Source organism: Physeter macrocephalus, chromosome 16 (genome assembly GCF_002837175.3).
Source record: "Physeter macrocephalus isolate SW-GA chromosome 16, ASM283717v5, whole genome shotgun sequence".
NCBI classification, from domain to species: Eukaryota; Metazoa; Chordata; class Mammalia; order Artiodactyla; family Physeteridae; genus Physeter; species Physeter macrocephalus.
In genome coordinates this window covers 60,107,556-60,126,410 of record NC_041229.1, presented here as the reverse complement: position 1 = coordinate 60,126,410, position 18,855 = coordinate 60,107,556, and the positions used below count along the sequence as shown (strand labels likewise).

The 18,855-nt window shown below is 45.2% G+C and overlaps 1 protein-coding gene across 3 annotated transcripts in view; it reads right to left on the bottom strand.

Annotated features, from left to right (window-relative positions):
- CLPB (ClpB family mitochondrial disaggregase) overlaps nt 1–15,468 on the bottom strand; it is a 167,245-nt gene extending 151,777 nt beyond the window's left edge. For all 3 annotated transcript variants that reach the window (XM_007112845.3, XM_007112846.4, XM_007112847.4), the window contains exons 1-2: nt 14,996–15,468; nt 11,447–11,498 (exon numbers count right to left, since the gene is read on the bottom strand). In XM_007112845.3, coding sequence (XP_007112907.1) covers nt 11,447–11,498; nt 14,996–15,398 — 455 coding nt within the window. In that variant the 5' untranslated portion in view covers nt 15,399–15,468. The remainder of the gene's footprint in view (nt 1–11,446; nt 11,499–14,995) is intronic.
- Between the last annotated feature and the right edge of the window lie 3,387 nt (nt 15,469–18,855).

Genomic DNA, 18,855 nt, shown 5'->3' with positions numbered 1-18,855 from the left:
ACCAGAAAACTACTAGAGCTAATCAATGAATTTGGTAAAGTTGCAGGACACAAAATTAATGCACAGAAATCTTTTGCATTCCTATACACTAACAACGAAAGATCAGAAAGAGAAATTAAGGAAACAATCCCATTCACCATTGCAACAAAAAGAATAAAATACCTAGGAATTAAAAAAAAAAAAAGAATGGTTGCTGAGCAGCTGAGCACATCAATCCCCTCTCAACCACCCCTGCCCCACCCCCAACTCAGCTGTCACTGCTGTTAGAATAAGACAAAGCTCCTTACTATAGACAGCCTCCAATGCCTTGCAAGACCTGCTTATTCTCTAAGCTCCTGGCACCCCCCTCTGAGCTGCAGTCCCATCAGCCTTTTTCAGTCCTTCACACTTGTTCCTCCTGCCACGGGGCCTCTATAAACAAAAGTTCCTTCTGCCAGGAAAGCTCTTTTTATCCTTCTTCACCTAGGTTAATTCTTCCTCTCCTTCACTTCGGACTCAAGCTTCCTCTGGGAAGCTTTCCCTGACCAGAGGAAACCTCTCAGAGGTACTCAGGATTCTCCATACCATTCCTTTGCAGCATTTGGCACAGGTGTAATTTCATATTTGCATGATTAACGTCTGACTAGGCTTTAAGCTTCATGAGGTGAGGTCTGTACATTTTTGGCTTACCACTGATCCATCAGGGCCTAGCACAGTGCCAGCACACAGTAGGCACTATTTGTTGAAAGAATAAATGACTGAACTAATTCACCATTTTTATTTTTTTCCTAGGGGATGTCAGTTCCTCCATTTACAGGTTTATTATGACTGTAAATAACTATTAACATCTGCCTAACTCTTAACCGTTCACCAAACACTTTTACAATTCTCAATAAGTATTTGTTAACTGTTTACATGAACAGAGATGAACAACACAGCAATGGTCTCCCACCTCCAAAACTCACAGTACTGTGAGAGAGAGAGACAGAGACAGAGAGAGAGAGAGGGAGGGAGGGGGGGGAGAGAGAGAGAGAGAGAGAGAGAGAGAGAGGAGGGCTTCTGAAATTCATGGCTTCTAACTGTTCAGGAATAAATGGTCCACAATCTCAGCTCTCTGTACTTTCGCTCAGCCTGGCAGATTCAACTTCTATCCCTGCTGGATGATTCCAAACTCAGATTTCAGAATAAGAGACAGAGGATTTTAGAGCTGGAAGAGGCCTTATAGATCACCTGATTTCATTGGTTTTCAAACTTTGTTTAAATCAAATTAAAAATACAGGGCTTCCCTGGTGACGCAGTGGTTAAGAATCCTCCTGCCAATGCAGGGGACACGGGTTCGAGCCCTGGTCCAGGAAGATCCCACATGCCGAGGAGCAACTAAGCCCGTGCGCCACAACTATGGAAGTCCGTGCGCCTAGAGCCCGTGCTCTGCAACAAGAGAAGCCACCCAATGAGAAGCCCGCGCACCACAACGAAGAGTAGCCTCCGCTCACAGCAACTAGAGAAAAGCCCGCGGGCAGCAGCAAAGACCCAACACAGCCAAAAATTAAAAATATAAATTTATTTTTTAAAATATATTTAAAATACATGTGATTTACGTGATTAAAAGTGTTGTTGTTTAGGTTACTTAGACTAGGATGCACTTTTCTCCCCAGCACCCTTGGGAGAATCTATGACACCCTGCAGGTTTGAAAACCACTTACCAATGTTACTTCTCAATGTCTTTAGATATAGAAACTAAGACCAAGAGATGTCAAGTACCTTGGCAGCAGGTCAACCTTCTAATGACCAGCAAAGGCAGGACTAGAGCCCAAATCTTCAGGCCCCCAGCTGGTACCCTCCTCACTGTGCTTTGCCCACATTCCATCACACCATCTCACAGTCACCTCAAACTCAAGCCCTCACTGCCTTTCCTAAGTCTGTCTTGTGATTTCCATGATTAATGAAAGAAGTGAACCTTGTCACTATTTCTTCCAACAACTAGTTAAAAGCTCAGTGTTAGCATTGACTTTTTCTTTTCTTTTGGCCCTCATATTCAGCAGCCACCCAAGACCAGCTTTATTAGACTTGTGAAATTATAATTATACTAGTTTTTATTTAATAATCTTCACTTTAATGCCAATTATTTATATAAGAGAACCACTTAGAATTAATTTCTGACAGTATTATTTTAAATAATATTATCTTTAAAGTTATGTGACGATGTTAACAGATGAAGTTTGTAATATATTTTAAATACATACTGCTCTTCTCTCTAAAATCCAAGCCAGCTATTTAGTGACAAATTCAGTGGCAAACTTTAATAACTTCAGTCAAACTTTAGTAACTTTTCTATCAGTGACTGATTCTGTCTCCTGAATAATAATGAACTTAGTAATTCCAGGGTAATACAGCGACTAGAACGGTCTAGGTTTAAATCCTGTCTCTGCTGGCCTTCTTCCTGACTCTCTGTCCTTGTTTCCTTATCTATAAAGTGGAGATAATGATATCTATCTCTTGGGATTGTTATAAGCATATACTTAAAGAGCTTTGAATTGTGCCTGGCACATTACAAGTATTCAATTACTGCTAGCTGTTATTTTTTTTTAACATCTTTATTGGAGTACAATTGCTTTACCATGTTGTGTTAGCTTCTGCTGTATAACAAAGTGAATCAGCTATACGTATACATATATCGCCATATCCCCTCACTCTTGCGTCTCCCTCCCACCCTCCCTATCCCACCCCTCTAGGTGGTCACAAAGCACAGAGCTGATCTCCCTGTGCTATGTGGCTGCTTCCCACTAGCTATCTATTTTATATTTGGTAGTGTATATATATACCTGCCACTCTCTCACTTTGTCCCAGCTTACCCTTCCCCCTCCCTGTGTCCTCAAGTCCATTCTCTACATCTGCGTCTTTATTCCTGTCCTGCCCCTAGGTTCTTCAGAACCTTTTTTTTTTTTTTTGTGGATTCCAGATATATGTGTTAGCATACGGTATTTGTTTTTCTCTTTCTGACTTACTTCACTCTGTATGACAGACTCTAGGTCCATCCACCTCATTACAAATAACTCAGTTTCGTTTCTTTTTATGGCTGAGTAATATTCCATTGTATATATGTGCCACATCTTCTTTATCCATTCATCTGTCGATGGATACTTAGGTTGCTTCCATGTCCTGGCTACTGTAAATAGTGCTGCAATGAACATTGTGGTACATAACTCTTTTTGAATTATGGGAACCCAGGTCTTCTAATCCTAAAAACCTTGTATTCTTTCTGTAACATTATGCTGCCTTCCAATATCCCAGAATTCAAAAAAACCTGTGTGGGTTATACCCTAACATTCAAAAAACGCTCTCAACAAGCATCAAATTACAAGAGTGATGCCAGTTAGGCCTTGACCTTTGGTCTAGGATAAAGCTTTTGTTTCAACCTACTGCAAGCCACAAGAACATTTACATATTTACTGGTTAAGAGAGTCAGATGTTTTGGTTGCTCTGATGCCATCATTAATATCTTCCCATCAAGCCAAAATGATACAACAATCAATAGACAGACAGCCTCCCTGAGGCCCTGAGACAGCCAAATGTATTTACCAGCCAGGGTTTTTGTTAATTAGATAAAATCCCTGGATCAATATGCAGAACATTTACCTATACTGTAGCTAAGCACAATCTGGACACCTTAATCCTGGCACATGGACAGCAAGTGCCTCAAGCCCCAAGCTGGGGCATCTGGGGACAAGAACCAAACCAAGCCATCAATGCAGAGCTAGAATAAATGTGTTTAGCCTTCAACAAAACCCAACACTTTCTTCTTTCCTGTGCTGCAAATCAAACCAGACTTTTTTCCAAAGGTATCTAGTAAAAAACTTTTAACTGGAAATGAAGTACTTTACTGTCTAAAACCATCAAACCAGAAATCAAAACAAGATGTCAAAACAATCCTCTAAACCGATCATTGAGGCAGCATGCTATATATACATATATATATGTATATATATATATGTATATATATATATATAGCGGGAAGAGTCAGAAAGACCCATTCAACTGCCTAGTTGACCTCTCCACTTGAATATCTCACTGAAACGTTAAACTCAGCATGTTCAAAACTGAACTCATCTTTTTCTTCCAACCCAGTCCTCCTCCAGGATCTTCATCTCAGCAAATGGTAACAGCATCTCCACAGCTGATCAAGCCAGAAAACGGAAATTCATTCTTTTTTTTTTTTTTTTTTTTGCAGTATGTGGGCCTCTCACTGTTGTGGGCTCTTCCGTTGCGGAGCACAGGCTCCGGACGCACAGGCTCAGTGGCCATGGCTCACGGGCCTAGCCGCTCTGCGGCATGTGGGATCTTCCCGGACCGGGGCACGAACCCGTGTGCCCTGCATCGGAAGGTGGACTCTCAACCACTGCGCCACCAGGGAAGCCCGGAAATTCATTCTTAACACCTTCTTCTCCCTAATCAACCATATCCAATTCTATTCATTCATTCATTCAAGATTCACATATTGAGTACCTACTACATACCAGGTACTGACACTGTTCTACACATCACCAAGTCCTGTCTAGCTTACCTCCTTCATCTCTGCTACTGACATCTTACTTCAAGTCACCACATGCCATCATCCTCTCTGGTCTGGACTACTCCAGTCACTTTCAACCGGTCTTCTGCATCCACCACAGCTCTATCAATCTATTCTCCACAGAGCAGCCAGAGTGATCTTTTAAAATTACAGATCTAGATCATGTCACCATGTATGTGTCTCTCTCTCTCTTTCTCTCACATACACACACCTTAAAATTCTTCAACGGCTGCCCACTGTTCTTAGTAAAAATAAAAATCATTAACTTGGCCAACAGATTCAGTGTGATATGATCCTTGCTTAACTTTCCAACTTTATTTCACACCCTCTCCCACTTACTCTCTAGAGTCCAGTCATACTGGCCTTCTCTAATTCCTTCACATCTTTGCTTGACTCAGGGCCTTCTACCTACTGTCCTTCTAACACAATGTTCTAGTTTTCTCTTCATCCTTCAGAGTTCACTTTAATCTCACTCAGATGCTTTGCCTTACTGACAACATACCCCCACCCCTAACCCCTCCTATACTCAAGGTTAGATTCCCAAGTGTCTTGTACTTCACTTTTTAAAGAGTTTTATTAAGATATAATTCACAGGACTTCCCTGGCAGTCCAGTGGTTAGGATTCTGTGCTTCCACTGCAGGCGGCACAGGTTCAATCCCTGGTCAGGGATGTAAGATCCCACATGCCGTGCGGCACAGCCAAAAAGTAAATTAAATAAATAAATATTTTAAAAACTCTACTCTAAAAAAAAAAAGGAGAAATAAAAAAGATATAATTCACATACCATAAAATCCATCCATTAAAAGTACACAACTCAATTGTTCTTAGTAGATTCAGAGTTGTGTGACCTTGACTACTAACCTCAGAACATTTTCATTAGCCAGAAAGAAACTCTGGACCCATTAGCAGTCACCCCCTATTCCCTCCCAACCCCAGCCTCTCCAGTCCTTGGTAATCACCAATCTACTTTGTCTCTATGGATTTGCCTGTTCTGGACATTTTATGTAAATTGAATCATATAATATGTGGGCTTTTGTGTCTGGCTTCTTTCACTTAGCATAATGCTTCCAAGGTTCATTCACGTTGTAGCATATACCTAGCAGTACTTCATTTCTTTGTACTGATAAATAATATTCCACTGTATGGCTATACCATATTTTTACTTATCCATTGATCAGTTAATAGACTTTGGAGTTGTTTCCCTCTTTAGGCTACTATGAATAATGCTGCTGTGAACGTTCATGTACAAGTACATTAATATACATGTTTTCATTTCTCTGCAGTACATACCTAGGAGTAGACTTGCTGGATCATAAGGTAACTCTATTTTTAATATCTTGAAGAATTGCCAACTGTTTTCCAAAGCAGTTACACCATTTCACATTCCCACCAGTAATATATGAGGATTCCAATTTCTCCACATTCTTACCAACATTGCTATTATGTCTTTCTGATTACGGCCATCCTAATGGGTGAGAAGCAGTATCTCATTGTGGCTTTGATTAGCATCACCCTAATGCTAATGATGTTTGGCATCTTTTCACACGCTTATTGGTCATTTGAAAATCTTTTTCAGAAAAATGTCTATTCAGATCCTTTGTCCATTTTTAAATTGGGTTAACTTTTTTATTGTTGAGTTGTAAGAGTTCTTTACATATTCTGGATGCAAATCTCATATAATTGGCAAATATTTTCTCCTTTTCTGTGGGAGAGTCTTTTCACCTTCTTCAAAGTGTCCTTTGAACACAAATGTTTTTAATTTCCATGAAGTCCAATTTATCTAATTTTTTCTTTGGTTTCCTATGCTTTTGGTGCGATATCTAAGAAGGCTTTGCCTAGCCCACAGTCACAAAGATTTAATCCTATGTTTTCTTCTAAGAGTTTTATAGTTTTAGCTCTTACATTTAGGTCTATGATCCATTTTGAGTTAATTTTTGTGTATAGGTGAGGTAGAGCTCCAACTGCATCTTTTTGCATGTGGATATCCAGTTGTCCCAGCACCATTTGTTGACTAGACAAACTGTTCATCACTTTGAAGTACATAATTATAATTGCATAATTAGTCACCTGGCTCCCGGTTAGACTGTAAGTACCAAGAGGGCATAAACTGTGCCAATCTTGTTCACCACTGTACCTCCAGCACTCAGTCCAACGTCTAGCTCCTAATAAGCACTCATATATATTGGTTGAACTAAGTAATAATTCTATTATTAATAACAAACACTCAACAACTCTGTAAGTTATAAGTATTATCATTTTCATGTTACTTAGTCTTATACAAGTTAGGCAATTTGTGCCTTGTTTTGCTGGTTCTCGATTTTTGACTTAATGTGTTCCCTCTTCACCTGAGAAGAGGGTCAATGAGCTCCTCCAAAGCAAGGACTGCTTCCCCTTCCTCATTTTGTTGCCACCAACACAAATTCAGCTCAGGGCTAGGCACGACGGACAGGCTGGACAGATGAGTGACTGAGGGACAAATGGACAATGCTCTCCATGACCAGGTCCTTTCCTATCTCCAGTCTCTCCTGGCCTCAGGCTGTGATACAGCAACACCAAACAGTATATAATTTCCCCTCCTCACCACACACTCTAGGCTGTTTCTTGCCTCAGTGCTATCACTTACACTATTCCCTTTGCCTGGAATGCCTTCTCCTTCTATTTGCTAAGCCCTCCTGATATTTTAAGACCCTAATCTTTTTCACTAGGAAATGTCCGAGAGGTGTCATTTCCTCTAGGACATTTTCTCTGGTCCCCCAAGTTGATTAGTGGCATATCCTGGCCTCCTGTCTCAGCACTGATCACACTGTATTACCACAGTCTTCCCCAGACTCGTTCACTGAGGGCAGGAATCATGAGTGGTCAGATGTCCCCTGTGCCAAGTATACAACCCAGCATATGACAGGTGCTCAGTAAAATTTTGTCAAATGAACAAATGAATCCTGGAGAGAAAGGGTAGGCAGTCTGCAATCCAAGATTGATACCATCAGACTTCCTTCTTTTAAAAAGCGCTTGGGCGGATGGAAACAACTGAGTTAAGCACTCAGCAGAGGGCTTCCCTGGTGGCACAGTGGTTAAGAATCTGCCTGCCAATGCAGGGGACACGGGTTTGAGCCCTGGTCCAGGAAGATCCCACATGCCGCAGAGCAACTAAGCCCGTGTGCCGCAACTACTGGGCCTGCGTTCTAGAGCCCGCGAGCCACAACTACTGAAGCCCGCGCGCCTAGAGCCTGTGCTCCACAACAAGCTAAGCCACCGCAATGAGAAGCCCGCGCACCACAACGAAGAGTAGCCCCTGCTCACCGCGACCAGAGAAAAGCCTGCGCGCAGCAACAAAGACCCAACACAGCCAAAATAAAATAAATAAATTTTTAAAAAACCAAAAAAACAAACAAAAAATGCACTCAGCAAAGGCCCAGCTCCCTGCCGGGAGAAGGGAAGTGGGTAGGGGTATAGTCTTTCACCCAAGTTTGTTTGAAAGGAAATGTGATCTCCACTGGGAGAACAGGAGGCCTCACTTCTGCCAGCCCCGACAGCTCCTCACATGGCTCAGCCCGAGGTTGGACAGATGTGCCTTCAGACTGCCCTGTGCCCTAGGTTTCGGGTGAGTGGTTCCTGAGTCCAGAAGCCAGGCTTGGGTTTGGGCTAAGCCCAGAAGCAGGGCCACCTGCTCATGCTGCTGACAGGTGGGACAGGGGCCTCAGGACTGGGCTTCCACTCCTGAAGAGCCAGACCTGAACTTGCTAACAAGGTTTAAGTGCCTTGGGGGAGGAAGGAAACAGTTGCCACACAGAGAGAAAGAAGGAGAGGACAACGGGAAGAAAAAGGGACCTAGCCTTCCTCTGATATAGCCAATGGGAGTATGGAAATAAGACTCTGGATTGCCTGCTTCAGGTTTGCTGAAAAGTCAGTAAAAAGCAGCTTTCCCCAACTTTCCCTGTGCTGGAGAAGAGGATAAGACATGTGGGAAACCAGACCTTGTCCCTGCCCTGGGGAGGCACACAATCCAGTGGTTTAAGGTGAAGTCTAGCCCAAACCTTCTTAATATTAAAAAAAGTGTGGCGAGTGGCAGAACCTTCCCTGCCCCTTTAGCCAGGCAGGCCCATACCACAAACGGTTAGCCAGCTCTACATAAAACAGGTCAACAGTGCCCACACTTCAGGTGGCTGTCCAGAGCTGTTGGCTTGCTGCATGAGGATTCCTCATCTGTTCCTGATTTGGGCAGCATGGGAACCGCACTGGTTTTCCTGTTCATGCGCTGAGTGCCTCCTCAGTCCTGATGTTCAGCCCTGCTTCTCCCACCTGACCTCCAACCTCTCTTCTAGCAAAGGATTCCTCTCCTGCCATGGCTAACACGGCTCTTCCTAGATGACCCACGTACCTTCCCAGACCAGCAGGCAGGTGTGGGGCAACGGGCAGATCACACTCAGGTGGGAGGAGTCAAGGAAGTCTTCACAAGGGCCGTAGGACTTGAGCTGACGCTGGGAGGCTTTAAGCGGAGGGTAATGAGCACCATGTACAGAGAGCCATCTGTGTGGAGGGCCCACACCTAGAACGTAGGAACTGCAGATTCCAGAGTATCCTTAAAGAGGATGATGAAATTTCCCACCTCTGAGCAGAAGAGCTTCAGATTGCTGCCCTTCACTATCCAGAGCTCTCCCAAGGCTCTGGGGCCAGCGGAAGGTAGGGGGCCATCAAGGCAGAGACACACATAGCATAGAATCCAGAGAGGGCAAGGAGGAAAGGAGGGTAGAGGACAATATTATCACCAGGTCTGAGTTTTATTCCAAATACTGATTTAACCACACATCATACACATGGTGACCCAACCACGTATAAACTATAGTAAATATTTTTTAAAAATTGAGAATGGAATTCTAGCCTGGTATCGGCAGGTCTGTTGGGCAGAACTAAAGGCCAGAACACACAGAGGAAGAAATTAGGGGTAGCATTAAGCACCTGAGCAGAGTCTAGGGCATAAAAAGGCTAAACAAGGACCTGCGGAAGGAATTCAAGAACGCTTCCTTCTAGCAAGGGTGGTTGGGCTCTCCCCACCCCTACCTGTAGGTCTAGCTCTCTGAGTGGGAAGAACTGTGATTGGTAGGTTACACGTTTGTTTCCTTGAGACCAGGTGGTGGTGGAGGGGGGAGATTGTCAGTTCTGAGGGGCAGGGTCTGTGCCTTGCTCATCTCTGACCCCCTCATGGGGGGTGAAGGGAGATTCTGATTGAGTCATCATGACCAAGAGAGATAGGACAAGAGGAGGCAGGAGAAAGGCAGGTTAGAGACTGGTGACACACAGGAAAGTCCCTACAGACCCAATCCACACAGGCAAGGATGAATGTTCTGAATCACATACACAACATAAATTCAATCACTTCCTGTAATTTTGGGGCAGGGGTTTACCTGCTAATGAGAAAAATGTATATTTGAAAGAGCTAAATCAATCAACCCTTGGGGGCTCAATGGAACAGGGTAAACTCAGCCTCCCCTAGGTGATGGAAAGGTGGATTCACAGCACTGCTGCTCTGTAATTGCACTGCCTATACTGGCTCGCCAGAGGAAAGCAGCAGCCTGGCAGCAGCCACCTCAGCAGTCAACAGGTGATTAAAGGGTTAGCAAAGGCCTTAAAGGACGGGGCACAGCCACTTTCCGCCCCCTCATGCCATCGTACTGCAGCAGAAGGAAACAAGGCTCATCTGTTTCTGGCCATGCACTGCCTGCAGTTATGAATGGCTCTTATAACAACAAGCTGACATCTGTGCTGTGTTTTAAAGATGCATCATCACATGTTTATTAAACTATTGCTCCATCATATTTATTTGACTATGAAACAACTCCCAGCCCATACTTCCAAAAGTGGTTTATTAAAAACTAAGCCTTGAACATTAATACTCAAAAGCACCCTTGAGAATCAATAATAATGCTGCAGATAAAATGAAAGGAAATCAAAGCAGTAAGTCTTGATGGGGGCTGTGACTGCCTTTCAACACTTTCTTGTATGTTCAGGCAACTGGAGTGAGGAAGAGCACCAACGGGTGTGCAGCGCTGGGTGCAGTGACAGCCTCTCCAAATACCTGACTTCCTGTTTAAAATGTGGACATAGTGGCAGGGAAGGGAGGGTGTCCTATGGCCACCTAGCTGTATACAAAAGGCAAAAAAATGGCCAAAGTTAGGCCTAATGCGTGCCACTAGTTTCACCAAGAATGAAGCCTCTGCCCCTGAACAACAGCCCCATACTGATGCCCTATGTCTGAGCATCTGTCCAGGACACAGACTCTGCCCTGCCCTGGGCACCAGGCTGAGGCCCGAGTCAAGTCCTGTCCCTGAGCAAGAACAAGTCTCAGATCTAACTGAACAGTGGTCACTAGGGGAACAGCTGAGCCAGGGAGGCTAGAAATGCAGTCAGGCCCTGGGCAGGGGCCCAGCATGTGCACCCAGCCCTGCAGGCAGGCTGTTCTGGCAGAAAGGTCTCTTCCAGCTCCCTCTCAAATCTCCAAGCCTCTCCACTGGTGCCCACCTGCACCCCATCCAGGCAACAAGCAATTACAAGTGACCGATCCCACAGAGAAACAAGAACAAACTGGAAGAGTCATTGAAGAACCTACAGGATGTAGAGGAACTCCAAACCACACCCTTCAAAGACCAGAACAGCCAAAGGATCCGGGGATGTTTGGGGACAGAAAAAAGACACAGGGACTGATTCTCTACCTTAAAACATCTAAGGGTTGACCTGGGCCAAAGGAGCCCAAGTGACTTGGTGACTACAAGGAAGCCACAGGGTTCAGTTCCCAGCTCACTGTGAGGATTTCCTCCAAGGCAGTGCCACCACCAGAGCAAGGGGCCCATCCCACTCAGCCCTCCTGCGTGGGAGAGCAAGGCGTGGGGTATGTCACTCACCTGTTGACTTCTTGGACATTGTTGGCTCGAACAGCTTCCATCAGGGCTGCATCTGAAGAGAGAGGGGGCACTGGTCAAATCCCTGGCCAGGACCTAACCCTCAGGGCTGCTTGGAGGGCTCAGTAAGACAGTGGAAGTGGAGGCACTTCAGAAACATGGGCTTTAGCAAGTGAAAGGACGCCAGGATATACAAAGAGAAAGCTAGTCATCCCCTGCCTACGTGGTAGCCTCTGTTAACAACTTGTCTTCCACATCTTTCTATTAGAGCCCAAACGCTTAACTCTCATCACAAAGGTGATCCAAATAACGTGTTAGTACCACGTGTGGCCTACAGTAAACACTCAGTGTGTGAACTCCTTCACTCTTCATTAGCTATAAAGCTCTGTAGGTTTATGTGATTATCACTGTTGTTATTAATCATCCCCCTACCTTGTCCCATTTTCTCCCCCAACTTCAGTTTCTCAGCCTAGTTTTGAATTTTGACGTCACAGATCACAAGCCCAGCAAGAGGGACAGGATAGGGAGGAGCAGGCAGGGATGTGGGCTCCTCTGAGAGTGGAGACAGCCTCGACCAGGAGGCCAGGCTCCAATACACTCTGCCCGCTATTCACCATGTGCTATGGCAGCCCCTCTCCCTCTCAACCCCAGCTTCCCTGACTATAAAGCAGAGACAGTAATCCCTGCCCTGATGGCCTCACAAGGATGCTAAAGAAATGAAATAATGGCTGAAAAATCTGCAAACACCCAAGTGCCAAGCCCAACAAAGGGAGATCCAAAGCAGAGGGTTCCAATCAATCCTTTAGGAATTACCAGGCCTAGCAGAAAGGCAATGTTAAGTCTGGCCTGGCCTAGGCAGCCTGTAGGCTGTTGGCACCACCTTGTGGCCATAAGGAAAAGCTGCCTGGCTCGAAAAAACTCAAAAGTCAGCAGAGGCCCAATTCTTTCCTGGGCCAGTGGAACACTTTGAGCCCAGCTGGTCCTGAGCTCCACTGATGGGCAATGGACAGACTCATACCCATCCCTGCCTCAAGGAGCTCTCAGTCCAGCCAAGAGAGTCACCCAGTAAAACATGAGAGGAAGCACTGGAGCAGGGTGGAAGGAGCAGACTCGGGCTCCAGTCCTAACTGCCACTTACTTTCTGTATGACCTGGCTAACTTACCTAACCTCCTGAGCCTCAGTTTCCTCATGTGTACAATATCCACCTTAGCATGCATATGCAAACTAGTTCTGTGGTTCAGACCTATGCATATGCCTCCACCTCACCTCCTGGCCTAGAATGCAGGGCCAGATCTTCCTTGGTTACCTTCCCCAGTTCTTTTCCCAACACACACCCAGGCATGCTTGGGCAGCCCCTAGCTAGAAGGGAAACAAGCCTTCCTCAGATATTGCTGTATCCACTCTCCCCTCAGTCTTCAAAAAGAAGTAACCTCTGGAAGGTCACAGAGGGAGTGAGGAATGAGCTGAGATTAGAACCAGGGCCTCCTGGCTCCTAAAGGGCAGTAATGACTGTGCTGCACTGAGGGTCTCAGCTTACAACTCAAAGTAAGGAGACAGGGTAACTGGCAGGTCAGAAGGGTTGAACTGGTCATGGTTTTGGTCATTATCTATTTTGGTGAACAGACCCTAGTCTCTTTGCTGGGGTTCACACGCCACAAAGTCCAATCTGGGGCCCCCCAAAAGCTCTAAGGCAAGACCTTGGACACCTTCCCCCAATCCTTCTAAACATACTGCCCTCGGAACATTCCCTGCTCATCAACTTTCCATTGCCTACAGGAGAATTCCAACCTTTCCAAACCCTCGTGCTTGATATCCAGACACCACTCCATCTGCTCTCACCTCATTCCAAAGACCCCCTGTCCTCCAACCAGGCTGGACATTTTGCTAGCCTCTATACATGCCATGCTGACCTGCGACTACTTTATCTTTGTTCCCGGAAACCTCTGCATAGAATACAAACCATCTCAAGGTACATTTACTAAGTACCTACACTAAATACCAGAGACTATGGTCGACAAACAACGTGAAAGTATTAGGGAAAGGAGCTGGCATCAACCTGAAAATATCAAGATGCACTCACTGCTCTCATGGAGCTCACAATATTCACTCTCCTTTTCATCTCTGCCTTATCCTTCGGAACTCAAGTTCAAATTCCCCATCCTCCAGGAAGGTCTCCAATCATTCAGGAAGGCTTTCCTGACCCTGCTGGCCTTCTGATCCCCCAACAACACACTGTCAGACCACTCACCAGACCCACAGGTCTAACTGCCTGCACTGTCCCCTTAACTGGCATTGTGCTGTTAGGAGTTCTACATCGAGCTCCAAAGTAGGCACACACAGAGTATAAAAATACTGGAAGTAATAGAATCATTAAACTATAATAAAAATATTATATAATTTTTAATTTTTAATATTATAAAAATATTGGAAGTAATAGAATCATAGCATGCCCAAGCTAGAAGAGCCCTTAGGGGTTCTATTTCAACACCTTCATTTTGTAGATGAGAAAACAGAGGACCACTGAGGAGGAGCAAAACTCTAAAGTCACAATGGGAGTTAGAGGCAGAACCAAAACAAGATCCCAGGTGTCCTTACTCCCCATCCAAGGCCCTTCCTTTATAGCTGGTCACATCTGTTGAATAAACAAATGAATGTCAAGGGAGTTCCTCCTCTTGGTCCAAAACCTCAGAGCTTGGGATGCATGGAATCTAGGAACACCATGACTTAGTCTTCTCCCTTGAGGAAAAGCTGAGAACCTGAGTAGCTGGACTCTCGTAGGCCAGAAGTCTAGCTCTCTGCCTGCCCTCCCAGTCCCTGCTCGGCTCCATTCACCTAGGGGGGGATGCCAACCTGGGTCAGCCAGCCCCCATGGTTGCTTTGGGGCTCTAGAGAGCCAATTCCTTGTCTTCCTTCTCCTGCCAACTGCCCCACATAGCAAGATCACCTCACGCCTGAGACCAGGCACAGCAAAACCTTGGGAGTCTCCTTGATGGATACACCCACGCTGCTGAACTCCAAGAGGAGTCAAAATAACAGCACTGTAAGAGTACTGAGAAATCATCCTTTACTGTATAAGTGGGGAAACTGAAGCTAGAGAGGAGCAAGGGGCGAGCAGGGCCAAAGCTGGCATTGAAACCAAGTCTCCTCTTCCTTTCTTAGACCACCTTAGGGCAACTTCTCTAAACCATCTAATGGTTGCCCTTAAAACACGCGCGGTTCCTCGGAGACCTCTTAAAAGAGGAATTGAGCCAGGCGATACTGTAGAGAAAATGCTCCCATTGTACAGATGGACAAAGTGATGCTCAAAGACGGGAAACTGACCTGTAATAACTGTATTATTATACAATAATAGTTGTACAATTTGGGAAATTACACAACTCAGAAACACTGAACTCTTCGGCCTGCTCTATGACCTGATGATGTCTAGGTCCTACCACGACTGAGGCTCCGGTGGTCTAAACCTATACGCAACTCTCACCCTCCAAAGATACGGAGTCAGGACACTCCTCCCGCCTCTCACTTCCACAAACCCATACTGTCCCGATAATCACCTTTGTTGGACGGGCTCTTGCTGTAACAGTGTACCACCAGCACCGTCGCCAGCGCCCACACGCCCATTCCGGCCCTGTTGAGGACCCCGTTCCAGCTGTCCTGTCCAGGCAAAGTGTCTTCGGGGCTAGGAAGGCGTCCCCACGTGGCGGCTGCGAGGCAGGGGGTCTCGGTACCTCCTCTCTGGCGCCCCCCAGTGGCTTCCCCTCCTCTGGTGAGTAAGGCCCGCGATGTTCCAGGGCGCCCCCCGATGGCTGCCCTCAGCCACTGAGGCTCCCCGCGTTCCCCGGTGGTCACACTCCGGTCGGTAGCACTCCCACGGCTCCGGAGTGATGGGGACCTAAGCAGCTGGAGGAGCAGCCGCGGCGCCGGCGCTGTTCTCCTCAACACCAGGGACCCCAGCATCGTGACAGCTGCTTCGGTAACCCCCTGGTGCCGGCCCGTGTGCTGGCCACGTCCAACATGGCTGCCGCGGCGCGTTCGAAGACGCCGCGTAGTGGAATTACGCACTACTTCACGGGAGTGGTAGTCCACAGCCCTAGATCTTGACGAAGAGGAGGAAAAAATAAACTACACTTCCCAGAAGGCTCTGGAACCTGCGCCAGAATGACTGCCGACTTACGGGAGCCCGAGGCATGTTGGGAAATGGAGATAGGGCGGGGGGGCGTGGCAAGAAGGGAAACAACCAGGTTGAAAAAAAAAAAAAAGAGTTAAGGTTGGAATTCCAGAGCGGCTTTCCAAGTTTAGTTAAAATGTGCGACGCAATTTTTAACTATTGTAAATTAAACAGGACTCTTCAGCGAAGGCCAATTATGAAACTTATGTTTATTTCTTTTAGCCTATATCTCTTTTCAGCCTGGGACTGCTTTTCAAAAAGATATCTAGGTAACTGGTGCACCTGAAATAGGAATTCCTTTTCTTTTCATACACAGACTTCCTTTCGGTTGAAAAGCTGACGCCTGATCTTGCTTTCTTGCTTGTCTTATTTTCAAAGTGCTTTCACATGAGCTCATCTCATCCTCATGGTAGCTGCCATGTGGGAACCTGGGCAAGGACTATAATTCCCGTATAGAGGGAAGGAAATTTAGGCTCGAAAGTGAAAGGATTTCACTTTTGAAATAAATCAATAAATAAAGCTCAAGTCTTCTGACTCCAAGCCCATCCTCTCCATTAACACCTGCACCCCCAACCTGCCCTCTCTTCTCCAGAGTGAACCCACAGGCAGGCAAAGGAGGAAGCTCTTCTTTATGCCAGTTCCAGCTCCTGCTCCTGCACTTACTTCACAGTATCAGAGCCTTCCCAGATGACTCTGTTTAAATTAGCAATCTTCCTTCCCCTGTCTTTCTTATCCTGCCTACTTTTTCTTCATAGCACTTACCACCTGACATACTAAATACTTATTTGTTTTGTTTATTGTCTTTCTCCAGTAGACGTGAGACCCACGACAGGGACTTTATTTTTTTCACTTTCACACATCACTAGCACCCAGAACAATGTCTGGAACAAAAAGAGGTACTCAATAAATATTTGTTCAGTGAATGGCTTACTCTCACTTTATTAGTGTGGGGGAATGACTATGAGCTTTAGAGTCCAGGCAGACCTGGATTTCAATTATGACTCTTGTATTTACTACATGTATGACTTTGGACAAATTTCTTTGCCTATCTGATATTTAATTTCCTCATTTTTATCAAAGATAATAATACCTACCTTCAAGACAATCGGTTGTATTAAATGAGATAATATGTAGACCACCACCATCCCTGGCTCACAGTCGGTCTTCAAGAAATGGCAGCTTTTGTATTCCCTGCACTAGGGGTTTATTGGATTCCCTACTCTAAACTTCTTGTGGGCAGAGATGGGGTTTCTCATCTCCCCATCCCTTAGTAAAGGCACTCAGCAAATAGCTGTTGAATGAATGAATGAATGTTTTAAAAGTACAATAGTCAAAGCATTTTGACCTCCTATTTTAAGAGATTCCCAGGATATCCTGTCTTTTTAGCCACTCTATTCACTATAGCAGCTTCACCCTCCCTGTTTTCTTAGAGGACTTCTGCCTCCCAACTAGGGTTGGTCACAGCAGGAAGAGCGGTCTCTGAGCTCCCATTACCAGATGGGTCACAAGATGGAGAGCATCTGAGTGTGCAGAATTCAAACCCCCTGCTGCAGACACTTTCCAGGGCCCTTCAGTATACTTAAAACTGCATAACATTCCAAGCACATATCCATTGATTCTCTCTGATTTTCACAAATAACATCTATGAAGGGAAAAAGGCAGTGTTGAGTAACTATCAGCATTTGGTAGGGAATACTGAGAGTGTGAAATGATCAATGTTTGGCTGAGTGAGAAGTAGTGAGGGAGCATGGGGGAATCACCCATTAGAATCAGCCAGGACTCAGTGAATTCTAGATCTTCAATAACCAATTCAAACGCCCCTAGGTCTCACTGATAACATTTTAAAAGATCTTCAATTCAGGAAGACTTCCTTTTGGTCTGCTCAGAAAGCAAGGATTTATATCACGTTCTAGTTACCCTACCTGGGCCCTGAGCTTCTAGCTCTTGGGTTGGGGCACAGAGGACTCCAGTTTCATTTAATTTGTAATGAGGTTAGTAGAGATATTGGAGTGGGGTTTAGGAGGAGGTGGAAAGTGAAGGATCAATGCAGTTGCTGTGCTCACCTACCGATGGAGTAGAGTTGGAGACCATTCTATAGGCTTCTAAAGAAAACACTTTTCCTGAAAAACAACAATACACACACCCATTTTTAAACAAATAATTAAATATATGGTTGATAATGAAAGCTGGATTTTTCACTGTTAGAGAAAGAAGTTATAAGTTATAAGGAAAGAGAGAAAGCTAAAATGAACCTTGTGGCATTGGATTGGAATTAGGGGTATCAATATAAACTCATGGTTTTAAAATATATACAAAATAAAATAAAATAAAACAAAATAGGGCTTCCCTGGTGGCGCAGTGGTTGCGCGTTCGCCTGCCGATGCAGGGGAACCGGGTTCGCGCCCCGGTCTGGGAGGATCCCACATGCCGCAGAGCGGCTGGGCCCGTGAGCCATGGCCGCTGAGCCTGCGCGTCCGGAGCCTGTGCTCCGCAACGGGAGAGGCCGCAGCAGAGGGAGGCCCGCATACCACAAAAAAAAAAATAAATAAAAAAAATAATAAAACAAAATATATACAGATAGGGAATTCCCTGGCGGTCCAGTGGTTAGGACTGCGCTTTTATTGCCGAGAGTGCAGGTTCGATCCCTGGTCAGGGAACTAAGATCCTGCTAGCTGCACGGCTCGGCCAAAAATAAAAAATAAATAAATAAATAAAATATATACAGATACATCAATACAGAAATATAGATATGTAAGTATGTATGGTTTAGGATAGCCCATATATTCCCTCTCTGTGTCTCCTGAGACGGTCTAGAAGCAATGACACATTAAACACTGAATACACCATACCACCCAGATCTAAACACTATCCTCCAATAAAAGGAACCAGTTCTCTTCGGAGAAATGGTTCTTTTCAGAACTGAGGTAGGGAAAATACAAGATGACCCAGGACTATCTTGTGTGCCAGAAAGTAAGGAAAGAAAAACCAGATACAGGCTTGTCGAAAGAACACAGGAACCAATGTGAAGGTCCACCCAGGTAATATCTCTTTTGATAAATCAGTGTCAAATGATAAGTAATATAATCACAGGAGTGATAGTTCATCAGATTCATAGGTTCTTCTTTCTCTCAATGTGTGCACAAGGCATGTACACCCAGAAGTGGGAATCTTAGAGGTCAGCTTAGAATTCTGACTACTGTGGTACTCTTCAAAAGTGTCAAGGTCGTGGGACTTCCCTGGCGATCT